Here is a 26962-nt window from a genome sequence, read left to right as displayed (position 1 = left end):
TAGCCAATGTGCGGACAATTTTATGATTTTTATAGGTAATTTGCATATTTTGGCGGCCATATTGGATTTTTCCCATTTGCGGAAAATGCTCAAGGTTACACGAGTGGCATCATTCAGATTCGTTATCAGCACCCTCGAATTGACAAGAAACCATCAAAAAATATTGTATATATAAAAAAACAAGGTTATGCTTCTTCTATCCTGGACTATGAGAGATAGAGCCGTTCTAAGCTTGAGTCAATTATTCTTGCATGGTGACCATTGTGCTCTGTCATCAGACGCTGAAGTCTTTAGCCCCACCCCCTCAAATTTAGACGCCCACTTTACTCTACTATGTGGTGGATAAATCATGTGCATGTTCTCAATGGTATATATAAATATTTGTTGAAACTTCACCCCATCCCTAACGTGTCTATAGGAACAAGTGTCTGCACTGTTAGTAAATTTATCCTTAAAATAAAAGAAGTTCCTGCAGCAGAGTCTCGAGAACACCTGTAATCTTACCAGATTGCGTAATCTTACAAGAAATTGGTATTTGGTGTATGGAATCAGGTGTTTTTTTAACAGTGTGAGCACCTATAATGCAGCTGACCCTTCCCGGCGACATTAATAATTCATCACACATTTTTGTTGTTTTGCGCTAAATTTGTCCCCGGAGAAAGAGAGGTGTGATGGGCTTACCACCACTAGCGTACCTACGGGGGGGGGGGGCAGAGGGGGCAGACTGCCCCCCCTGACGAGTCACCATCCATGCAAGGGACATATCCCTGCCCCCCTGACGAGTCTTGAAGACCTTTTTTTTTTTTGCTTGTCAATTTTTTTTCTGGTACGAAATCCTTTATTTGTGGTTGAAGACCTTTTTTTTTCCTTTTTTTTTTTTGCTTGTCAAATTTTTTGGCGGACGAGATCCTTTTTTTGTGGTTGAATACCTTTTTGGTTTTTTTTTGCTTGTCAAATTTTTTGGCGGACAAATTTTGCCCCCCCTGTGAAAAATCCTAGATACGCCACTGCTTACCACCCCTCCCCAGATACGCCATTGCCCTTACCCATTAATATCCACAAAGGTTTCAGGCTTCATAACTTTATTTATGTGCACACCGGGGGTAGCATCTCGATATTCGCTAATCTTGTAGAGGAGAGAAAAGATTGCCCAAATTTGAGTTATTTTCGATGAAAATTATGCTATGTTATTTATTTTCTATTTTCTTTTTCGAGTCCCTCATTTTCTACTTGACTCTTCTCCCCTTTTCATCACTTGAAAGACAATGCGGTGACCCTACCCCCTGTAGCTACGCCCCTAGCCATACCGATTGCTCATAAGTACTAATCCAAATATTTATAGCGTATCAGATATGATTAGTCCTTCTACAGAAAAAGGGTTGATCATAGCAGAAACATGTTGACGATATTGGTATAGTATACTCCTCAGGTGCTCCTGTGTAAATATGTTTAAGCTGACCACTAGTTGCCGTTTTTGGCAGTGATATCTGCAGTCTTTAGTATTTACATGATTGGAATAATAAGATTAACAGTGTTAATTGTTGAGTTGATCAGCAGCATTGTAAATAAAAAGACAAAAATCAACTTGAACCAAGAATGCCGATTGCCGGAGCTACTGTTTCATCGAACTTGTATCACATTTCATCTCTTTTGTCAATCGCTTTTCGAGGTCTAATTTTCGCGGTACGTGTTGGTCATTATCAGAAAAATGTTGTGCAAAAGGTAAATTAATGTAAGATTGGCTTCAGACTTGGTAGAGAGTTAAACCTTACACGTTGCTTCACAAATCAGACAAGAAACAATTAATTCTGTAGGGTTACGTCAACTGAAGGAAGCAGCCGAAATCTTGGAACTTGTGGAACGTTGTCGACAACGATAAACCTTATGTTTGTATTATCTTTCTCTATTATCGTAAAAATTGAGCAACATTCTACACATTCATGATCTAACATCTTTTTGACTGATTACAAGAAACAAAATTACAGCGGAATTTGACATGGTCGCATCCTGTCAACATAAAATGTGCTGATTTATCCTTAGGGAACAACAAAGATGGTATTAATTTCGACAACATCATCTTCGATCATTTCAGCTACGGTTTTGTCAACGAACTCAACATGCATCAATTCTATGGACAGCGTGATCCCGAACGAGGATTGCAAATACCTCACCATCGCTGCCATGGTGTTCGTCATCGTCAGCATCGTCGTCATCGTCTTCGGTGTCGTAATGAACATGTGGCTGCTTGTCATTCTCCTCTCCAAAGATCGCAGACACAGGACGGTACCCGATATCCTCATCGTCAACATGACCGTCCTAGCTGTCATCATGTTCGTCTTCGTCGCTGGAGTCAACGTCGTTCTCTTTTCTCAGGAGGCTTTCCAAATCAGGTTTTTCAGCAACCTGAAACTAGATAAGGCTATTCTATATTTTCAAGTGGTAAGTATGAACTTGATACAGTCACACATATGAAACCGACTCTAGATTAAAATAATATTTTACGTTATTTCGAGTGTTATATCATCGGTCGGTTTGGAGTCGTTTCGTTGGTGCGACTGGGGCATAACCCTTATGTGGTAATCTTATTGGGAACATAGGTATTACCCCCTCCCACCTTCCCCCTTTCTCTCCACTCACTCCTCTTTCATATGTCGTTTAACACAGTCATCTCTTCAGTCCCAGTTTGCCCCTTCCCTGATCACTAGCGTACCTACGGGGGCTTGACGGGCTTGAAAAAACCTTTTTTGCCCCCCCCCCCTGACGAGTTTGAAGACTTTTTTTTTTTTTTTTTTTTTTTTTTTTTTGCTTGTCAAATTTTTTTCTGGAACGAAATCCTTTATTTGTGATCGAAGACCCTTTTTTTTTTTTTTTTTTTTTTTTGCTTGTCAAATTTTTTTGGGTACAAAATCCTTTATTTGTGATCGAAGACCCTTTTTTTTTTTTTTTTTTTTTTTTTTGCTTGTCAAATTTTTTGGCGGACGGTTTTGCCCCCCCCCTGTTGAAAATCCTAGGTACGCCACTGTCCCTGATACGATTTTGATGGGGTAAAAACATACCCTACTCCATATTCATATTATTCAAGGCTCCCCCAGAAAAAAACGGATATTGAGCATATTTTTTCATTAAAAGTAAATTTGATTTAATTTGACAATTCCTGATAACAAAGCTTGAACTCCCTACCACACATCACAAATGTTCACAACTAAGAGTGCATTATGACCCCCAAACGATTTTATTAAAAAAAGTCACCATCTCCTCTTTTCTTTTTCTTCAAGTTTATTGCACTGTCTTCATTTACTACACTCGTTGTGCTCGCTTTGGATCGTTTCTTTGCGATCGTTCATCCTCTGTTATCGAGACCATACCGAACTAAGAGGAATGCCGTCATATGCTGTGCCGGTGTTTGGATAGGTAAGTATGAGGATGATTGATGGTGGTGATGATGGTGGTGATGATGTTGTTGATAATGATTATGACGACGATGCTGCTGATTATGATAAAAATGGCGAAGATGGGGAGAATGATAATGGTGATGATGATAATAATGATGATGGTGATAATAATAATGATAATTATAACGATGATGATGATGACTATGATGATAGTATCAATAACGTAATACAGTCAATAGTAATGATGAATTCAAAGTATTAAGTGGATATATTTCCATGCCTTCTACACTTTCTGTTAATTCTAATAAATATAAATATATATATATATTCCGTACTATACTTGCCATTTAAGTATCATATCAGTGGAAATAATCCACACGACCACACCATTGGCCTTCACTATACCCATTGCCTATTATATTATACTAACATCGTTTTAGCCTTTTACACCGTTTATATTTTATCATATCTACCGTTTAAATTTTTAGTATAACGTGTTTTTTTCGCTATAGTGTGTGGAATAAGTGTACTACCAATCGTGATCAATGGTGGAACAAGACACGTCTTTGAGAACTATAACAACCCTTCCTTCAAACCAACTGTCATCGTCTCAACCATCTTTCTATATGGGCTATCGATCACCATCTCTATCGCCTGCTACGCCGCCATTTTGAAAGTCCTTTGGCGCAACCCTTTCCATGGACAAACTCACTGTGGAGAGCACAATAAACCCATCACAAGGCGACGACGGAGGCAGCGAATTCAAATTTTGAAGACCGTCACCGTCATCATCACCAGCAACGTCGTCATCTATGGATATTTCTTCGGCGTGATATTGTGGATTGCTTGCGGCGGTCATACGCGCGTCAGTGCGTGGTTCGGTCACGCGCTGTTGTATTCCGCCATTTTGGTGGCGTACTTGAACCCTTGTATAAACCCATGCGTCTACGCCCTTCATCAGATGAGGATCAGACGGTATCTATCTCGAAGAAAGTTGCAGAAGTTGCAAGCATGGAGTGGTCGCCCGTTACCTAGCACGAGATCGGAGATAAGAGCTCGTGAAGAATATGGCAGTTTCATTTAATGAAACTTGGACACAACAGATGCGCTATTTTTTTTTACTTAAGTCTCGGTCAGTGGCTCAATTAATGCAAATAGAAAATGAAAGGTAAATCAAGTTGACATACGTTGATAAAGAAACGTTAGTAAAATAGCTTTAGATGGCATGAAACTGGAATGATGCGTTTCTAGTCCAATATTAAATAAGATTCTCATGAAAAATAAAAGATGTGATGTTGACGACACGTCAATAAAAATCTCATAATGTTATTGGTCTTTAATTGTATCATTGAAATTCGTTATACTTGAATCAGAGCTTAAGTTTGTGGTTGGGGATCTATCTAGAATGTAGAGTGACAGAAAGAATTGGCATAGATTCGGTAAGCTAACCTATATTGTTGTTGAGTGGTGGTAATCTATAATCTCTAACCCCATCCCATGGATGTAGACCCATGACAGAAAGATTAATTTCTAAATACATTATATATTTCCATTCTATAATTTGGACTCAGGCCCCCGCTACAATATGAAACAAGAGTGTCGCTAAGGCGAGCACAATAATACGCCCGCCTGCAACGCGGAAAATGGAGTTAAGCAAGAAAAGTGGAAGGTGGCGACTTCAACTTTAATCTTTGACCTCAAAATCTATAGGCTTCCTGGGATTCATGCTAGTATTATACACACAAAATTATATGAAACTGAATTTATCGCGTTTACAAGGAAAAGTTAAAGTACGGACGGGGGACGGACGGACACTGAGCGTGATACCATAATTTATATACGTCGCGTAGGACGGGCATATTATACAAATAATATATAGAGGCCTAACTGTCGGGGAAAATGTTCGCAAGTGTTCAGCACTCTCGGGGGGTGTTGAAAATAGGAATAAACAAAATAAGATAAGAAAGACTTGATAGTAATTTTTCAATGCGCAGAACCGGGGCGCAGAATTCAAGACAGATTCAATAATGTTTTAATAACACTAATGAATAGGCTCCCCGGAAGCAGGTCTGTATTGGGGCTCACCTTTTTTTTCGGGGGGGGGGGGAGGGGCTTTCGTCCCAATATTATTTTTTAATGAATTTTCCTCTAAAGAAAGACCATTACCCCCCTTCTCCCCCCCCCCTATTTGTATAATAACGGTACTTATAATATTGATTCGGTGCATTATGCATCCCCATGCATGTAAGTGATTGTGTGTGTGGGTATGTCAGGGCGCGGGGTGAGTGGTGTGTGTGAGGGTGTTTGCGTGAGTATGAATATTTGATGAGTGTGTCCGTGTGAATGTTTTTGTATTTTTTTAATTTCAATTTTCTGATAATTGATATACTGTCGATGTATTATACCTTTAATGTAAATTCATGGCTCAATTTAGTTCTTTAAACTACTATGCCTGTATGTAATGTTTGTGATTTTTACTCAATAAAACCACTCCTATCTATCTATCTATCTATCTATCTCACACACACACACACCCAAACACACCCAAACACACACATATATATATATATATCTTAAAGTTTCACGCTTGGCTTCAGTAATGTAAAAAAAAACTTAATGATAATGCTTTGATTGCCAATAAAGTTTGTATTATTCACTCGAATTTTCGACATTTTTCCGTTTTCTTCAGGAGTTTGCAGTGTGGTATCAGATCAATCAGAGAGCGCACCCTCAGAACATCTGTCTGAGGATGCGCTCTCTGATTGATTTGATACCACATTGTAAACTCCTGAAGAAGACGGAGGACCGTCGAAAATTCGAGTGAATAATAAAAACTCTCAGTAATTTCAGTACTTTCAGTATCCTCACTCGTCTCAGTATTTTCACTATTCTCAGTAATCTCAGTATTTTCAGTATCTCGGTACATTCAGTATTTCCGTATCTCAGTAAAGTCAGTATTCTCACTCCTCCTATAGTCAGAACCTCCAACACTTTCGTGCCTTTGCTTTTCCGATGATGCATTCTTGTAGCTCCGTACAACGAAATTACGACAAGCATGAAAGAAAGAATCAATTTTTTATAACTGCACTTAATAAATCATGCTCATCCTGTCGCATCAGGTTTCAATAAAAATTGGACAGAGTGTCGTGCAGAATCCTCTTAATGCCAAGCATATTGCATTACCCATATTCGCATGGAGCCCTTCCGTTGGCCGATTGTCACAAGGTAAACTTAGAGCTTATTTAAAAAACAGTTAAAGTCATTAAATAAATCTTTTCATCAACGGCAATGGTAACTGTCACTTATATTTATACCCGAACAGTGTAGAATAATCAAAGATATATTTTTTTACACAATCATACAGTGTAAACATCGTTATTTCTCAGCAAAGTTTTCCCTACGTAATCGATTACAAACGATTTCTTAATTTTCCTGTGCAACTATATACATGGATTAACAATTATTCTAAGCTCCTTACCGTTCCAAAACTATGTTGAACACTAAACAAACCTTTCATTTTGTGACAATATCTATATATATATCTATAACTATAATTAAAAAAGTAAAAATACTTTATAAAAACAAAATTCTCTGGAAAAGAACTCGATATAAACTGATTCACCGAAATATCTTTCCCGAATGATCTCGACAATGATTGATTTCGTGCTTATCTCAATCAGGGGAATGTTTTATGTAAGCTCTCAGCACTGACAAATTTCACAACATAACATTCAACAATTAGACACTATCAAAGTAACAATCATCTATAATTATAGGATCCTCGGTTAATCTTATTTATGGGGCCATGTTCTCGAATGGTCGGGTAAACTTGATCCGACGTTTCGGGAATTTATGGGGCCATGTTCTCGAATGGTCGGGTAAACTTGACCCGACGTTTCGGGAAATTGTGGGGCCATGTTCTCGAATGGTCGGGTAAACTTGATCCGACGTTTCGGGAATTTATGGGGCCATGTTCTCGAGTGGTCGGGTAAACTTGATCCGACGATTCGGGAATTCAGGTGATTCTTTTCTCGAATGGTCGGGTTTACGCGATTGCCCGACCCAACACGATAACCTATGTGACGACACAAGCCGGTCTGCCAACTTGTCAGACAATGTATTAATGAATCGCTCACCGAACTTACCGTTTTATGATGCTCATTGTTATTATGGTATCAAATACTCGGGCATTCCTTTTTATATAATATACATCAAAACCTCTACATTCTCCCGTATTTTCTGTCAAAAATGAAAAATAGAAATCTATTAAAAATTTTGCTTATATATTGAAAAATTGTCAACATTGATTGTAATTAGGATGACAATCATCTATTTGATCAGAGATGCTCTTTCATATAATCGATAAAATCATCTGCCATCTGTCTTCCAATTTCAAACGCCATTTCTCCAAACCATGGAATTCCGTGATAACCCTTTTCATAATTCACCCACTTCACCGGTACGCCCGAATCATCCAAACGCCTGGCGTAGAATATCCCGTCATCGCGTATGCAGTCGTAGCCGACAGTTGCGACGAACGCGCGAGGCAAGTTAGTAAAGTCTTCCCGATAGAGCGGCGAGTACTTCGTCGAAGTCAAAACGTCCTTCATGCTATCCCAGATCTCGTCGTCACCGACGTCGTACGATGCCGGAGGAACGTAGCAATCTGGTTTCATGTGGGATGGGATGATGTCGTGGCTAAGGTGCTTCTGGTAGAATTCTGATCGCTTGAAGGCAGCGGAGGTGTGGTTATTCGCTTGAATCACCCGGACAAGGTGCTCGTCGTGATTGCCAAAGACATAGGCTGTTAAGAAGTACGGCATGAGGCTAGCCAAGTAAGGGATTTGTCCGAAATCGCCTTTCTGACATCGTGCCTTCTGCATGGATGGAGTGTTGAGGTCGAAGCTCTGAATCCAAGGATACAGTAGGATCTGTAGCTTGATGTCTGGCGAGGAAGGCTCGTCCGTGATCGCACCAGATACGAGGGCAGTGAGATGACCGCCGGCACTGTCCCCCATTAGCGCGACTCTCCTGGGATCAACGCCGAACTCACGAGCATGGTCAAGGAACCATTTTGTAGCTGCAAATGCGTCATCGAAAGCAGCAGGGAACACATGATCAGGAGCTAGACGGTATCTGAAAGAACAAAGAGCCGAATTATCGTCTATGAGACTTGACACTAGTGATGAATATCATGAATGAAACCATCTGATTGACTTGAATTTGTCTTTTGACATGTTTGTATAATGATTATTATGTATTCATTTTGCACTGAACTGGTTGATACGACCTGCAAGATGATTTTCTCGATAGATCTAAACTATATTATATCCAATGTTCTCTTAGGCAGGGGCCTTAGCCTATAATTCCATTACAAATTGCATAAAAGTTTATTGAATATATGAAATTGTCATATTCGGCGAGGTTCGCACGCAAATTCTTTTTTTTTTAAATTAAGCGCGAAGCACTCGGAACAAGGACGACTCCTTGGTCTGATTTGAAGATTCAATAAAGAAATTTACATCCTACTAATTCAATCTAGAATAATGCAAGAACAAACTTGCCGAATCTTCGGATAAGGATGAACCTTTCCAGGATCAATAAGTTTTTTGGTGTAACATGATGTAAAGTTCAAGACCCCGTAACACAAAGCTTGGCGATGAATCAAATATGAAGAATATTTCTGATTGGTTCCTGGTCAGTATTTTGAACTAAATGCGCGTGTAACATTGATCTTGATTGGTCAATCCATTCAGCGATCGATCGCTATTTTTTGTTAATTTATTTATTTAATTTTTTTTTTTTATGTGTGTGTTACGAAGTCCAGTGCCGGCCGCACAGAAACGTTGTTAGCCTAACAGAGCGCTGACAGCAAGCCCAGTCACATCTGGCGGATTGTGAAGTCAAAGCATTTATGTCAACGGGTCAATGTGTATAAGTATTGCATTGCTGCAACATTAGGCATCGCTGCCACATTACCGGTTGTAACAGGTCCTCTGTTAACGCATTGTTATAGTGCTAACAGCGTTTCTTTGCGGTAGGCACAGATCGATTTCAAATTAAAGGCATACTTATCGAGCCACCCTTTCACACGATAAAAAAAGTCTTAATTTGAATGATGAATTCAGTGAAAATAAGGCTAATGACGAATTTTTAGCACGTGTGAAACCAAACTAGAACATGATTAGAATCACTAACGCCTGCAATCATCATTACAATGATGATTCAAGATGTGAAGAGGCCCAAAGTCTCACTTACGTAACAGCAATCCCAATTGCGTCTACTCTTTCGGCAATCATTCGCATCGCCGGATCATAAAAATCTGTAGAGGATACAAAAAAAGTGTGAAAAAGTAGCAAGAAAAATGCTTTTTATCTAAACCGATGAAATTAGACAAAACATTCTTCAACCAAATCATTTACAATTCCGTCGACAAGAGTCCCCAACATTGTATTACCTGTTTCGGCCTATTTTGTTTGGATCTAATATTTACCTATTTACATTAAAGGGATGGTCCGGGCTGAAAGTATTTATAGCTTAATAAATAGAGGAGAATTCACTGAGCAAAATGCCGAAAATTTCATCAAAATCGGATAACAAATAACAAAGTTATTGAATTTTAAATTTTAGCAATATTTTGTGAAAACAGTCGTCATGAATATTCATTAGGTGGGCTGATGATGTCACATCCCCACTCGTTCTTTTGTATTTTATTATAAGAAATTAGGTTTATTCAAATTTTTTCCTCCAAGAACTAGAAAAATTGGATTGACAACTGACTTAGTGCATCAGATATTTATTGCTGCTACTTATTTCATTATAAGGGAGACATATTATTCACACAAGTATGAAATGATGAAAAAAATATGATTTTATGTAATAACATAAGAATCATCAGCCTGCACCTGATGAATATTCATGACGACTGTTTTCACAAAATATTGCTGAACTTTAAACTTCTATAACTTTATTATTTGTTATCCGAATTTGATAAAATTTTCGGCATTTTGCTCAGTGAATTCTACTCTATGTATTAAGATATAAATATTATCAGCCCAGACCATCCCTTTAAAGGTGCAAGTATCAACGGTCAAGGGTCGCGCCAGTTTTAAACTACGTTGAAAATGTGACCATAATGTGATTTTCCCTCTCATCAAATACAAGTCATATCAGGAATTGCGATTAACAAACTTGCGCCATCTTTAGGTAAAATCGTGAAAGATTTTTCCAAGGTATAATGCCTAACTCGTCACTAGTGGCATAACGAGGTCAAAACTTGCAGGGATTGGTCGTGTGAGTGTGTTTTAATACTGTTAAATATTTGGTTACACTTCCGAACCTTCGGAATTACGAATGTTACCAAATTATTTTTGTATAATTTGGATGCGAGGAAAGCGAGCAAATAAAAACAAAATTGGGGGTCCGTTTCTGAAAAAGTTGCGTTTAAACACAAATCTTTACAGCAACGGGTTCAAGAACTATGTGATAATTGTTACCGATGCTGCCAACTACCAGACCTCCGCCATGAAAGTACAAGAATGCTGGCATTTCTCCTTCACCATCTCTCTTGATTGGCTCATACACTCTGACCTTGATACCATCAAATGACGTCATCCTTGACCTGATGTTTGACCCAGGTACTTCTTCCGGAGGGTCCGCAAAAAGGCCTTTGGCTATGGCAAATGTATCCAGAATCTCCTCGAAGACGTTAGGGCATCGACGGTCCCGCAAACACATCTTTACATAATTCTAATGAATAAAAGATGAGATAAAATTAATGTAGTAAATCGGTGGGATGCAATGAGAGGGGTGCCATGCATGAGTCAAAATTTCTCATAAAATCCTATGGGGTGAAAACTCAAATACAAGTGAAATTTCAGATATACTTGATGCAAAATACAACTGAAATATAGTGCATACTGACAAACTCTAGTCTGCTGTGCAAACCCTATAAGGTCCATGCCAATGACTTGCGTATACATAAGGCACCTCTCGTTCAGGAATTGAAACGGCAAGTTGTATTCGTTCTAGTCTTGTGTGAAAACCCACTTGTTGATCAAAGGTTCAATTCGGGTTAGTGCTAGCAGACAAGGCAAACTCGTACCTCCTTTCTTTCGTATCGATCTGTGCTTGAATTATTACTATTTTGTCCCCCCGACTCAGTGGTCAAGAGTATGTTGTCATCTTTGGATCAGTATACACTAAAGCTGATTATTAGAGGGTTCAGCATGGAAAGCCACTGAAGAGCATAATAAAAGGGGCAACGTGAAAATAGATGAGAAGATAATCGGATATTTGTACAAGCTGTTATTTTCGCGTACAGAATTTTTCGCGAATCGCGGGGGTCCCGACATTTTCGCGAGTTGTCGAATTTCGCGATCAGAAGATGTACCAAACACTTTCACAGCATTTCAGAAGCTAAAAATAGTCACGGTGCAAAACTGGGCGTTGTGGTGTGTGCTAGCCTATCCGATATGCGTCGGGCTAGTGGGCAAGCTATAGGCGTGTGCCTGCAATCGAAGCTATGTCAGGAAGTTACAAATTGATGCAGAGGTTCGAGGTTCGAGCCCTGGTCACGTCTTTCGGATGGTGACGTTAAAGGTCGGTCCCAGACGTAAATAATCATATCTGATTGATACACGTCTGTCAAAACTCAAATACACACACACACGCAAAACATGCGCAAAATATATGTCTAGCCCTGTAAAAAAACAGTTACAAAGTGTGAAAAAGGTGGCTTGAATTCCACTTTTTTGTACCTTTAGATCTGAAAATTCATCATTATACAGTTTGATCTGTAAGTGTAACCTTTGTTGTGTTTTGTTATATTCATTTTTTTTAAAGTTGGTTTCAGTGCAAAAATATTGAATTTTGTAAACAAAATCTTACACCTTCAAACCCTCTGGTCATGTGACTTATGAATATTAATGAGTATGCAAATAGCTGGCAATATACGTGGGTATAGAGTCAGTCAGATGACAATAAAATCAAATTATTTTATGGAAAAATAATTTGAGTGAATAAATATTGATAAACACATGACAGGTATTAATTTAGGCTCTGATATTATTTGAGAAATAAAAAAGTGAAATTCTAGCTAACTTTTTGAATTACTAACCGTACTTTTGCAACCTTTTTTTTGTACATAAATATAGGTGCTTCTATCTACATATTTACCATACACACAGCAAAAACTGCGGTGTTAACCGGTGTACATAGAGGACCACACCAGTTATTTTACACCGGTAATAAATTGACAGTGTTAGTTTAGCACATATAGGTGTTATTGCAACACCTTTGGTTGTTACATGTACACTCTATGGTGTTATATTCAATCTCTAGGGTGTAATTTTAACACCAGAGGGTGTGGTCCTCTATCAACACCCACTGGTGTCAGTTTTGACACCACAGTTTTTACAGTGCAGGATGTTTGCGATAGCAAAGCTTTGCTGATGGGGACATTGGCACCATTTACCAAATGAGTCAATATTTTCGCGTGTTGTTAAATTCGCGGCCGGTCGGCAATTAGCAAAATCCAAGAAAATAACAACTTATACAGTAAATATGTAAATTTATGTAAATTTTATGTAAATATGTAAATTTTAAACTGTGTAGAAGATAAGGAATAACAGAAATAAGAAAAATAATACGGAATTGAAATATCGATCGTATACCATGCATAAAGTGATTTAAACTGTAACAAAAATGTGCCTGTGTAATATAAAACGGTGAAAATAGCAATCAAATCACAAATTTATGCATGTTTCGGTCCCCACTTTTGGCTCGAACACGCCCCCCCTAACGGGTACACCTATTGTCGAAATGTTATAGATTTACTAGTCTTCAATTGAACAATGGTAGTTGATAGAATATACCGTACTCTGATTATGTTACCATTCTTTCACACGCTAAAAATAACAACTTATACAGTAAATATGTAAATTTATGTAAATTTTATGTAAATTTTTAAATTTTAAACTGTGTAGAAGATAAGGAATAACAGAAATAAGAAAAATAATACGGAATTGAAATCTCGATCGTATACCATGCATAAAGTGATTTAAACTGTAACAAAAATGTGCCTGTGTAATATAAAACGGTGAAAATAGCAATCAAATCACAAATTTATGCATGTTTCGGTCCCCACTTTTGGCTCGATCACGCCCCCCCCCTTACACCTATTGTCGAAATGTTATAGATTTACTAGTCTTCAATTGAACAATGGTACTTGATAGAATATACCGTACTCTGATTATGTTACCATTCTTTCACACGCTAAAAATGGCCAATGACGAATTTTTAGCACGTGCGAAACCAAACTAGAATCACGAGCGCTAATCACAATCACGAATTTGAATTCTTCTCCGGAGGCGAATTCCAGTTAAGTTTCACTGAAAGTACGTTACGAATTTTCCGTGCACAGTAAAACAAAAAATATACAAAACTGTTTACTATATGAACCTTACAGTAATTGTTTAAACAGTTTAAACAAGTGTTTAAATCTTAAGCAACAAAGTTTAATTTTCAATATCTAATCTTCAATAAATTAAACATGATTGTTCAAACGGTTAAACAAATACTGTAAGGTTCATATAGTAAACAGCGTTGTATAAAATCTTAAACAGCGTTTTTACTGTGTGTGAAAGGTCCGATGATTCTAAAGACGAATTGTAATCATCATTACAATATGATGATTCAAGATTCACGTGTGAAATGGCCCTTAGTATAGCCAGATCGTTACTACTTACAATATTCCCAAAGACTTGCATCAGAGTCGCCGCTTTCCGGTACTGCGTTGCATCGGGAAAACCGTCTGGAACTGGTTTAAAGAAGACATAGGCAGCCAAGATTCCCGTTCCCGCAAGAAATACGGGGAGTTTTGTTCCGATGTTCATGTTAGCTTCTCATGAAATGTATAGACTGAAGTAATAAAAGAGATTTAATTGGGGTTGGTAATTCTACAATGACAGGCCTTTATAGGAACTATATGTTATCGCATGGACTCTGTTTTCATGGTTTATAGTCCATATTTGAGGGGAAGAGACTTTGGACCACTATATTCACCTGCGTATAGTCCAGCATCAACAATATGGGGCCCATGCATGCATGAGCATAATATAGTCACTATCGTCCCCAGACAAAATTATTGGGCCCCTGAAATGCTTTGTATGATCTGATGACGGCATGGGCGGAAATCTGTCCCGAAAGGTAGGGGGAAACGGGGGCGGATCCAGCCTTCGCCAATGGGGGAGGGGGGCGAATTCTTTTTTCAGCCATATGTTAATCCCCGATCGGCCGCTCGAAGATGATTTTTGTTTGTTTCATTGAAGGAGTAGTCCTCATGGCCACTTTTTAGCTTTATTCTTATAATTCAATATGAATATCATAATCCTTATCTATATAATGCGAGCGCGAAGCGCGAGCAAATTTTTTTTTTTTTTTTGGGAGGGGAAATTTAATGTATTTTTTCCTAAAATTCGAACATTCAGGGCAATGTTTGCTATCCTGAAAAAGATGTATATGCAACTAAATAATTACTTCGAACGCAAAGTGCGAGCAGATGTTAACTGATGGAAAAGATTAGCCATGAATACGTTACATATTTCAACAATAAATGCGAAAAAAAAAAAATAATGCGAGCGCGAAGCGCGAGCTTAAATTTTTTTGAATTTTTTGCCTAAAGAATGGAAATTCTAAGCACTTTTTGTAACTGAAACATATAATAGGAATATAACTAAACAATTGATGCGAACGCGAAGCGCGAGCGGAAAATTTTGAGATTTAGACCTAAGAACGAGACACTCTATTCATGTTTTGTAAATCATGAAAAGGATGAGTAATTGGGGGCCTTCCTTACACCCGGTCCTTACATTAATAATGCGAGTGCAAAGTGCAGCCATAAATTTTTTTTTTTATTTGAACTGATCGAAAAGGTACTTGTTAAGGACTGCTTGCACTTAGCCATGAAGACGTTACATATTTCAACAATCAAATAATGCTAGCGCGAATCGCGAGCTGAAAATTGTTGACATTTCTACAAAAAGGAATCGAAAATTTTAATCAATTTTCGTAATCGTGAACAGGATAGCTATATAACTAACCAATTGATGCAAGCGAAGCGCGAGCAGAAAAATTCGAGATTTAGACCAAAAAAACGGGACACTCTATTCACGTTTTGTAAATCATGAAAAGGATGGGTAATAGGGGATCTTTCTACATTAACAATGCGAGCACAAAGCGCGAGCAGAAAAGTTTTGATATTGTGATCTGAAACTGGATAGAGAACAAGTTGAATATCTGAATAAACATGCGCGTGTTTCAGATTTAGACCTAGAATCTAGGCATTCTACACCTCTTTTATCATGAAAAATCTGAAAAAGAGTCAATTTCAGCTATATATATTTCAAGCACTTTGTAGGAAAATTGTGAGGTGGATATGGATCGCACTTAATAAAGAGCTGATATTTTTCATCATTATTTGAGTTTTGACGTAGGACCGGGACATCCTTGGGACATGTCATATGAAAATAATGACTATCTTCCTATTCCTCTTGCTAAGCGCGAGATGAAACAAAAGGGACAATTTAATCGTTAAATTATTAATATCTTATATATTAATGCCTAATGAGGGCGAGAAATCTGATGATATTATGGCCTGAAAACTGGACATTTCAAACAATTTTGTAATTATGAATAGAATGTATCAGTCAAAATATTTTTTAACCATTAATGCGAGCGCAAATCGCGAGCCAAAATCTTTGATAAACTGTCATGAAAATCAATATTGAGACATACATAAATCGCCAATTAAAATGCGAGCGAGTAGCCAGCGCTATCTGATACGTTTGGACAATCAGACTTGATTTTTTCAAACTAATTGGAATACACAAAAATAATGGGTACTTAATCAATCGAAATTTGCGAGCGCTCAGTGCGAGCAGAAAATGTCAATATTCAGACCATGAAGCTGTCACTTTTACAGAGCACTTAAAAAAAATCAGTTTGTAAATCACACAAAATAATGAAAGTTCGATTTCCGAGGTGAAATGTGTAATGTATATTGACTTCCAAACTTGATATTTAAGCTCCATATTGAAAAATCACCCGACAGGCAATGCGAGCGCGAAGCGCGAGCGAAAATTTCATATAGTGACATGAAAGATTCTTTTTATTTTCCAAGTCTTCCCCTCATCTTAATTTAGTCACTCTGAAAAATTTGACAAGCCCCCCCCCCCCAAAAAAAAGAAGGTTTTCACCCAAAATGTAAGGTCATTTAGTCCAAAATACATGTATTATTTCGAATGTGAATGATGCATTTTTCTCCATCATAAAAGACCAAAAATAGTAGGGGGACATTTGATATTGTCCCCCTACTATTTTTGGTAGGGGGACAAGTCCCCCCTGTCCCCCTGGGATTTCCGCCCATGGATGATAGATACGCGCCAGATATTATACAAATTAATATATCAGGCTTTGATAAAGTAAAGTGCACTCAACCCAGGTGAGGTGAATGGGTACCCGGTATCAGAAATTCCTTGAAATCAATGCTTGAGCGCCTAGGCAGCTCAGCTAAAGCCGGGGTAATAATAATAGCAGGGCCCGCTGGTAGAACAGTTTTTGAAACTGAAGTGGCTACCCTGGGAAATATACCTATATTCTTATCATTATTATAGTGGGAATTTTTTATCCGAGGTTGGACTGGCAATTACTATTTTTTCGGAGGGGAAAATAGATCTAGACATTATTATATTGCCAGTCCAACCGAGAATTAATAATTCCCACTGTGCTTTCAAAGGAAACGCCTGATATATTTGTTTTTTTATATCCTATATAGTTTAAATCCTGTATAGGCCTACTGATTGGTTCAAATATCATAATGTGACCAAACATATTTCAACTATGATGTTGCGTGACGTCAGACCTCGATATATTATACAAATATATCAGGCTTTGAGAAAGTAAAGTGGGAATTATTTATCCGAGGTTGGACTAGCAATCACTATTTTCTCCGAGGGGCGAAGACCCGAAGAAAAATAGTTATTATTGCCAGTCCATACGAGGACTAATAATACCCACTATGCTTTCGAAGGAAACGCCTGATATATTTGTTTTATATCCCTCTTTGACTTGTACATATATTCCTTGCTGTCTTGCTGACAGGGACCTGGGAACGATTTTTTCAGTGGGGGTGCTGAAATCTCTCCTCAGAGGTGCATGGGGGGGGGGGGGGGGACAGACACAATTGAGTTTTCCATAATTACACACACACACACACATATATATATGACAGTCACTTCTTAGCTTTCTTCTTATAACATAAATATATAATTAGATAATTCAAGCGCGAAGCGCGAGCTATTTTTTGTAGAAATTAAATGTATTTTGTCCTGAAAATTGAACATTTTGAGCAATGTTTGTGGTCCAAGATGCGTATGTAACAATTTATGTAATAATAATTATTAGCGCGATCAGCGCGAGCACATATTTTTTATATACGCTCTGGCCTGATCGAAAGGGACGTGTAATAAGGACTGTTTGCAGTTACCCATGAAGACGATACATATATCAACAATCAAATAATGCGAGCACGAAGCACGAGCTGAAAAAAATGAAATTCCGACCTAAATACTGGACATTCTAAGCACGTTTTTTTAATCATGAACAGGATAGGTATATATACAATTGATGCGAGCGCGAAGCGCGAGCGGAAACAAAATTGAGATTTCAGACCAAAAAAACGAGAGATTCTAAGTACTTTTCTAATCATGATGAGGATAGGTATAAAACTATACAATTGATGCGAGCGCGAAGCGCGAGCGGAAATAAAAATGAGATTTCAAATCTAACAAAGAGACATCTTATGCACTTTTCTAATCATGAACAGGATAGGTATATAACTATACAATTGATGCAAGCGCAAAGCGCGAGCGGAAACAAAGTTGAGATTTCAGACCTGAAAGCGGGACATTCTATTCATGTTTTGTAAATCAAGAAAATTATGGGTAATTGGATATATTCTTAAATTAATAATTTATTTATTTCAATATATTTAACCAGGGTAGCCCACTCAGCAATAAACTGGTCTCCCGTGGGGCCCTGGAATACATGATAAAAACAAGTATAAAAACATTTAAATACATATGAAATATACACAGAAATGTTCTAAATAACTTAACTCATATCATAACAGAAAACAGAGTAGCAAGCATACGGCATCCTTAAAAACATGATACTAATTAACAAATTACATACAAAGCAATACATATAAATAAAATAAATTAGATAGACATAGAAAAGTTGATTTCAAATTAAAAGGCAATAATAACATTTAAAATTTAAAAAGATGCACTTTCAGTTTCTGTTTAAAGATTGATTTTGACTGTTTCAAATTAAATGGCAAGTTTTTCCAAAGTAAAATCGCTGAGTAAGGCCAAGTAAAAAAAGATAGTAGTTGATCGTCCGGGTTTTTTTTAGAGCAGTGATGAGGGAGGTCCTTACTATTTGCTATCTTACTATTTTTTTAAAAAACAAGGAGGCATTTTCTCGGCCCGTGTTTTGACATCAGTGATGAGGGAGCTAGGTCCTTACTATTTACTATTTTTTTTGCTATTTTTTATTCAAATGATTGCCAGGCCATGTCAAGCTCGAATTATGTGATCGATGCATGCTCAATGTAAATAATAAATGAGTAGAAATATATATGCATAATATATATATATCTATACATACAATTGATTGGAAATCTATGGAAAATTATGCGATAAAAATCTATTGACGTATTACTGATGTATACCGGTACTGTATTGTTGTAAAACAAAATGTTCATGTCAAGTGAATGATTTAAACATTATTCTATATTAATATATATGTAAGGGTAAAAATTGCATGGGGGGGGGGGTCATTTTTATTACCATGGAGCCATGATTTTCCAGAGCCAATCTCTTTTTTAGCTCTGGGCATGGTTTCGCATCACCGTTCCAGCTGCTTTTATATTTGTTTACATGTTTAATACTGTTCAATTTTTATTCATTTTTTCAATTGATATGTCAAATGTTAAATGATTATTGAATTAATTGTAATTGTTCACATAATGTTTATTATTTCAATATTTGTAACTGTTAGTGTTAGATCTATTTACTAATTTTTACAATTGTCCATCAAATTGAATAGCTGAAGGAAGAATGAAGTTTATCAAATTTGAACAGAATTGGCACTTATTGGAATTAATGATTTTCAATCTTGATAATGAATAACCCACTTGAAATTACTTTTTGAATATTCAATGTATTGCCTGCTGACGTTAGAAAACTCGCCAGAAAATTCAATTCATTTCAAAAATTCACATGTCGCGCCAGCACAGTCAATCACATCATCCCAGCACACATGCATTCACCCAACAGAGCTAGTCACAAGCCATAGAGATAAAATTAGTATACATCTCTATGTCACAAGCACAGTCAATCACCGTAACACAAATCGAAGTACAGGCGCTATCACTCACCAAAAAACCCCGCTGAAATACAAATTACGTCATTAAAATTGATTTATCTGCGCCATATTTCCGAAGCACGCGACGGATTAGTTCAGATTCAGGAAGCGGGGTCCCCGAAAATGCACTAAAAATGAAGAAATCCGTGATCTTTCCGAGTTTGCAAAATTTATTTTCTCGCTAATTTATGATGGTATCTTCAAAGTTCCAATAAAAAAACAAATCAGAATTTTTTTCTTTCTTGCAGTTACGGCGTGTCGGACTTGCAATTGTTTTTGAAGTTGCGAGAGAGATCCCATAGCACATGAGAGCAAATCGCTCGCCAGTCTTGTGAATTTTTTTCGCTATTCAGCAGCCATAAAAATAGTAAATATCAAGAAAATTGATGCTGCAATAAAAAAGGGACCGGGCGCGGACGAGAAACATCACAATTTTTTTAATTTTTTTTAAAAAGCCAATTGATTACATTTTAGGATTAATCTAGCCGCTCTTTTTTTAAGTTTGATTATACGATCTGTGTGCATATTGAAACGCAACCCCCAGATTTCACATCAATAATCAAGGTGTGATTAGACTAAACATAGGTATAGAGTCTTGAGGGTATTTTGGTCAACATAAGGCCTCACCCTTCTTAGCATACTTAGGCTGGCATACACCTTTTTACATACATTATCAACTTGGTATGACCAAGATAGGTGTTGATCAATTATGATTCCAAGACATGTTATCGTTGTACACCGTTCTATAACATCTCCACAGATAAATTATTGTTTCAGATCCCATTTCACAAAACAAAAGTCACACTTGGTGATCGTGCATTTGCACTTGCTGCCCCCAAACTATGGAATAGCCTGCCATTTGATATAAGAAGCTCTCCATCCTTGGCTCTTTTCAAATCAAAATTAAAAACATATCTCTTTAGTTAAGAAAATATGCTGCGTAGACATATGTAAAAAGAGCTCTGAACAAGCACAGCTGAATATATCCATATAAAAGCTGCACTATATAAATTAATGCTTATTAATGCTTTTTATTATTAATTATTATTTGATAATTACATTTTTCATATAAATATTAGATAGTTTTTGGTGTGTTCCTATTAACATAAACTTTGTTTTATCCGTGTTAGGTTTTAGTTTATTTACGTTTAACCATTCTTTTAAGGAATTCATATCATCTTCAAGCTTATATTGAATATCTTGTGCAGACGTACTGTAAACATATAATGTGGTGTCGTCTGCGTACATGGTAATACTACAATATTTCAGGGTATGAACCAAATCATCGATGTATATTAAGAAAAGGAGCGGCCCAAGGACGGACCCTTGCGGTACTCCTAGCGAAACAGATTGCTCATCTGAGAGAGTGCCTCGTACAGCTACTCTTAAGTTTGGGTTCTATCATTGGGATAAGAATTAAACCACGTAATAACTTTATCTGAACATCCAATACATCCAGTGTCGACAGTGTCAAACGCACGTTTTAGATCAACGTAAATCGCACCTATTGTTTCCCCAATGTCAATGAAGCGTAACCATTGGTCTGTAAGCGACCCCAGTGCTGCAGAGGTCGAATGACCGGATCTAAAACCGAACTGTGATTTACTTAAGATATCATGTGTGGTTAAAAAGGAATATAATTGTTTGTGAACAACCTTTTCTATCAGTTTACTTACAACAGGCAAAATTGCAATTGGTCTGTAATTGCATATCAAATTAATTTCCCCTTTCTTAAACAATGGACAAATTTTAGAACTTTAATTCCCATTCATCTGGATAAACTCCCTCGTTAAATGACATATTTATTAATTTTGTTATTTGAGGGGTTATTTCTGTTTTAGCATTTTTTAGTTGTGAACTACTAATGTCATCAACGCCAGTTGATTTATTGGTGTCTAATTTCGATAAAAGATCAGCTATGACATCTTCTTTAACTTCTTCAAAATCAAATTCATAAAGAGGAACATGCTTTCTTACATTATCTGTTTCACTGCATTCGAGTGTGGAGTTCAGGATATCTTACAGATTCAACGAAATAATCATTGAATGCGTTACTTATGATTTTATCATCACGGCAGAAAACATTTTCTATTTCAAAAATATTAGGAATAAGTAAATGTTTTTGTGGTAATAAGACCTTTAGACATTTCCACATTTGTTTAACATTGTTGGCAGATTCACGAATTTTAGAAGTAAAATAATTCCTTTTAGATTTTTCCATTAAAATGTTGACATCATTACGCAGTTTTTTGTAATTCTTCCAAATACACAAAGTCTGGCTTTCATCGTGATCTTTTGATTTTTTCCCTTTAAAAATTTTAAAGGCGCGAAGCGCGTGCAGAAATTTTTGATATTCTGATCTGAAACTCCACACTGAATGTAAAATGGTTTGTACAGATAAAGAAAACTCAGACGAACATAAGAATAAAGATTTGATCAAAATCAGACAAGGAATATCACAGTTATTGCATTTTAAAGATTAGCATTACTCCCCACTTGTTCTTTTGTATTTTATTATATAAAATTAGGTTTATTCAATATTTTCTTTTCAAGAACCAAAACATTGACAACTGATTTAGTCCATTAGATATTCTTTGTTGCAACTTATTTCATTATAAGGGAGACATATCATTCATTCTGGTATGAAAAAAATTAAACAATTTTGATTCCACAAGGAACAGCAAGGATAGTGGGGATGTGACAGCATCAGCCCACCTATTAAATATTCATGACGACATGCTTATCACCATTTTCATGAAATATTACTAAACTTTAGAATTAAATAACTTAACTAATCGTTATCAGATTTTGATAAAATTTATTTATTTTGATAAAATGTATTTGATATAAATATTTTTAGCCCAGAGTATCCCCCCAAAAAAAATCAAGCTGCGTATCTGAATAAACATGCGTGCGCGTGTTTAGAGTTATACCTAGTATCTGGGCATTCTAAATGCATTTTTTTATTATAAAAATCAATAATGCAAGCGCGAGCAGAAAATATTTGATATTCCGATCTGAAAGAGGGTGAATTTAAACACTATTTCAAGTAATGTGTCGGAAAATTCTGAAGTGGGGGGGGGGGGGGGGGTTCTACAAAACGTCGTTAATTTTCATTACATTTCTGTCATTTATCATACCTACCACTAGATTTCCAGGAGGTGCGCTGCCTATGGAAAATAACACACTCAGCACCCCCAAATTTTGGGGTGCTTCACCCCCCAGCACCTCCGCTTCCCAGCCCGTAGGGACATGGGGCAGGGCGAAAAAGACTGTGATATTTGATTTCTATCGTCTGACTTATATAATTTTAAGTATACACACGGGCAGTCGGGCGCCCGCTCACTTGATTCGACATAAAACCTGGAAGTTTCAAGTCCAACCACCCCATGTCCCTCCCTGCTATCGAAGAGTGTGTATGGTTATCACGTAAATTGCGCGCGACCACGTCTGTATCGGAGTGCTACCCCGCAGCTGAGCTTGATTGAGTCGCGTTATAGGAGGGATGTTATTGGAATATGTGAAAGACTATGTAAATGATTTGCGATTTTCGGATGTGATAATTATGTACATTATAACATATTAAAAAAAATACAGGGGGGAACCTGATTTCGTGGGGGTGCTGTCTATATGGAAAATAATACACGCAGCACCCCCTGGATAATTTCTGGGGGTGCTTCAGCTGCACCCCCAGCACCGGCCCCGCTTCCCAGGTCCCTGCTTGCTGATGTGTAAACAATCTAGACCAATTCTATCGTTGCCGGACCTAGTCCTACAATATAGGCCTGATGTACTGTCGAGCTAGTGCTAACCAGTTCCTGGGAAGGCTGCGCGCGGCTTCTACCTACCTGACTGCGCTAGTTGGCCGTTGCTGCAGTTGCACTCAAGATGTAAATAAACATACGCGCAGGCAAAATATGTGCTCTAAAAACTAGTATCGGATCTTGACTCGCCTTATTGGGTATGTTTATTCCAAATTTAAGGATCCTGTAATGAACGGCAGTCGTAATTATATTTTTGCATGATTCTAGACACTGGTGGATCCGGGGGGGGGGGGGGGGGGCGCAGCCGGCTCGTGCCCCCTCCCCCCTTGAGCCCGTCCCCCCTTTAAGAGGCACAATTAAAATTTAAAATTTGTAACGTAAAAATGCCGTTAAAAAGAAGTGTGACCCCTTTTTTTTTTTTTTTTTTGCTTGTCAATTTTTCCTCGGGAAAATGTGCCCCCCCCCCTTCGAAAAATCCTGGATCCGCTCCTGATTCTAAACCCAATTCCACACCGTTTTTTTCCCAGATTGTCGGCGAGAGCTTGTTACCTGCATTTATCTATTTATATTTTGCGGATGATCGATCGGGTCAAGTCATGGAGAATGCACAGTTCAACGTTGAGAGAAAATATCTATGGAACGCGGAAAGGCTAAAATTTGATCACTGTCACTTTTGATTTGATGGACCTCCGTACCAGCCATCATCAAATCAAGTGCAGCCATCAGTAAATCAAAAGTGGCCATCATCATATCAATTTTCAGCATCATATCCCTCTGTACCAGCCATCATCAAATCAGTTTCTAACATCAAATCAATGTTGTCCTTTCGGCGTTCCTGATGTGCGCGCCAAAAGGACACCTGTAAGTTGATGGCAGCCACTTTTTATTTGATGACGGTTACTTTTGACTTGATGACGGCCACTTTTTACTTGCTTTTTATTTGATGACGGTTACTTTTGACTTCATGACGGCCACTTTTGACTTGATGGCGGCTGCTTTTGATTCGATGATGGCTGCTTTTGATTTGATGATGGCTGCTTTTGATTCGATAGTGGCCACTTTTGATTTGATGATGGCTGCTTCTGATTTGATGATGGTTGCTTTTGATTCGATAGTGGCCACTTTTGAACTGATGATGGCCACTTTAGATTTGATGATGGTCACTTTCAATTTATTTATCGCTTTTCATTTGATGGTCACTTTTTGTTTGATGGTCACTTTTTATTTGATCACTTAATTTGATGGTCACTTTTTATTTGATGGTCACTTTTTATTTGATGGTCACTTTTCATTTGATGGTCACTTTTCATTTGATGGTCGCTTTTAATTTGATGGGCACCTTTTATTTGATGATCACTTATTTGATGGTCACTTTTAATTTGATGGTCACTTTTAATTTGATGGTCACTTTTAATTTGATCATCAATTCTTATTTGATGGTCACTTTTAATTTGATGGTCGCTTTTTATTTAATGGTCACTTTTTATTTGATGGTCACTTTAAATTTGATGGTCACTTTTTATTTGATGGTCATTTTTAATTTGATGCTCAGTTTTTATTTGATGGTCACTTTTAATTTGATGGTCGCTTTTTTGTTGCTCACTTTTTATTTGATGGTCACTTTTAATTTGATGGTCACTTTTTATTTGATGGTCGCTTTTTATTTGATGGTTATTTTTTATTTGATGGCTACTTTAAATTTGATGATCACTTTTTATTTGATGGTTACTTTTTATTTGATCGTCACTTCTTCTTTGATGGTCACTTTTCTTTTGATCGTCGCTTTTCATTTGATCATCACAATTTAAGTTGATGGTTTCGGCATTCCATACATGGTCGCTTTATATTTGATGGTCGCTTTTCATTTGATCGTCGCTTTTTATTTGATCGGCACTTTTCATTTGGTCGTCGCTTTTCATTTGATCATCACTTTTTACAGTACGTGCGCATAAACGTGTCGCAGTGAGCATGCACTGAGCAAATCCTCATGTACGTATAGCTAGCGCGCTCTTTTTGCTTCCGAGAATTGAAGTGCAGGCGCCATGGGCGGAAATCCCAGGGGGGACAGGGGGGACGTGTCCCCCCTACCAAAAATAGTAGGGGGGACACAATATCAAATGTCCCCCCTACTATTTTTGGTCTTTTATGATGGAGAAAAATGCATCATTCACATTCGAAATAATACGTGTATTTTGGACTAAATGACCTTACATTTTCGGCGAAAACCTTTTTTTTTTTTTGCTTGTCAAATTTTCCAGAGTGAATAAAATAAGATGAGGGGAAAACTTGGAAAATAAAAAGAATCTTTCATGTCACTATATAAAATTTTCGCTCGCGCTTCGCGCTCGCATTGCCTGTTAGGTGATTTTTCAATATGGAGCTTAAATATCATGTTTGGAAGTCAATATACATTATACATTTCACCTCGGAAATCAAACTTTCATTATTTTGTGTGATTTACAAACGGAGTTTAAAAAAGTGATCTGTAAAAGTTACAGCTTTTATGGTCTGAATATTAACATTTTCTACTCGCACTGAGCGCTCGCAAAATTCGATTTATTCAGTAGGCCTACCTATTATTTTTGTGTATTCCATTTAGTTTGAAAATATCCCTTTTCAAGTCTGATTGTCAAAACGTAGCAGATAGTGCTACTCGTATTTTCATTGGCGATTTATGTATGTCTCAATATTGATTTTCATGACAGTTTATCAAAGATTTTGGCTCGCGATTTGCGCTCGCATTGATGGTTAAAATGTTTTAACTGATGCATTCTATTCCTAATTACAAAAGTGCTTGAAATGTCCAGTTTTCAGGCCATAATATCATCAGATTTCTCGCCCGCATTATGCATTAATAAATAAGATATCAATTTAATGATTAAATTGTCCCTTTTGTTTCATCTTGCGCTTAGTAAGAGGAATAGGAAGATAGTCATCATTTTCAAATGACTTGTCCTAAGGATGTCCCGGTCCTATGTAAAAACTCAAATAATAATGAAAAATAGCAGCTCTTTATTAAGTGTGATCCATATCCACCTCACAATTTTCCTACAAAGTGCTTGAAATATATAGCTGAAATTGACTCTTTTTTTCAGATCGGAATATCAAATAGTTTAAGCTCGCGCTTCGCGCTCGCTGATAGATGTGTAAAATGCCGAGATTCTAGGTCTAAATCTGAAACACGATCATGTTTATTCAGATATTCAATTTGTTCTCTATTTAAATCATTATCCAGTTTCAGATCACAATATCAAAAATTTTCTGATCGCGCTTTGTGCTCGCATTATTAATGTACGTAGAAGGATCCCCTATTACTCA

The 26962-nt window shown here is 37.2% G+C and overlaps 2 protein-coding genes across 2 annotated transcripts; one reads left to right on the top strand and one right to left on the bottom strand.

The window, feature by feature from the left end:
- Window positions 1–1345: 1345 nt before the first annotated feature.
- On the top strand, window positions 1346–5898 carry LOC129279441 (allatostatin-A receptor-like). Its single transcript, XM_054915550.2, has 3 exons — window positions 1346–2439; window positions 3276–3411; window positions 3905–5898. Exons 1-3 carry the CDS (start codon window positions 2053–2055, stop codon window positions 4474–4476), a joined length of 1095 nt encoding a protein of 364 aa, XP_054771525.2. The 5' UTR covers window positions 1346–2052; the 3' UTR covers window positions 4477–5898.
- Window positions 5899–6460: 562 nt separating this feature from the next.
- On the bottom strand, window positions 6461–20076 carry LOC129279185 (arylacetamide deacetylase-like). Its single transcript, XM_064111475.1, has 5 exons — window positions 19894–20076; window positions 14141–14312; window positions 10889–11141; window positions 9651–9714; window positions 6461–8528 (listed from the first exon to the last, which is right to left on the bottom strand). Exons 2-5 carry the CDS (start codon window positions 14285–14287, stop codon window positions 7730–7732), a joined length of 1263 nt encoding a protein of 420 aa, XP_063967545.1. The 5' UTR covers window positions 14288–14312; window positions 19894–20076; the 3' UTR covers window positions 6461–7729.
- Window positions 20077–26962: the final 6886 nt, after the last annotated feature.

This window comes from Lytechinus pictus, chromosome 16 (genome assembly GCF_037042905.1).
Source record: "Lytechinus pictus isolate F3 Inbred chromosome 16, Lp3.0, whole genome shotgun sequence".
In the NCBI taxonomy this organism is placed as follows: Eukaryota; Metazoa; Echinodermata; class Echinoidea; order Temnopleuroida; family Toxopneustidae; genus Lytechinus; species Lytechinus pictus.
Note: the sequence above shows the minus strand (reverse complement) of the source record. Positions and strands in the feature narration are given on the sequence as shown.

Excerpts from the sequence above, each read along its gene's own strand:
- LOC129279441 (XM_054915550.2), top strand. The coding sequence starts at position 2,053 with ATGGTATTAATTTCGACAACATCATCTTCGATCATTTCAGCTACGGTT. Across the intron at positions 2,440-3,275 it reads CTATTCTATATTTTCAAGTG|TTTATTGCACTGTCTTCATT; the intron begins GTAAGTATGAAC and ends TTTTTCTTCAAG. Across the intron at positions 3,412-3,904 it reads CTGTGCCGGTGTTTGGATAG|TGTGTGGAATAAGTGTACTA; the intron begins GTAAGTATGAGG and ends TTTTCGCTATAG.
- LOC129279185 (XM_064111475.1), bottom strand. The coding sequence starts at position 14,287 with ATGAACATCGGAACAAAACTCCCCGTATTTCTTGCGGGAACGGGAATC. Across the intron at positions 9,715-10,888 it reads TCTGGTAGTTGGCAGCATCG|ATTTTTATGATCCGGCGATG; the intron begins GTAACAATTATC and ends TATCCTCTACAG. Across the intron at positions 8,529-9,650 it reads GCAATTGGGATTGCTGTTAC|ATACCGTCTAGCTCCTGATC; the intron begins GTAAGTGAGACT and ends TTGTTCTTTCAG.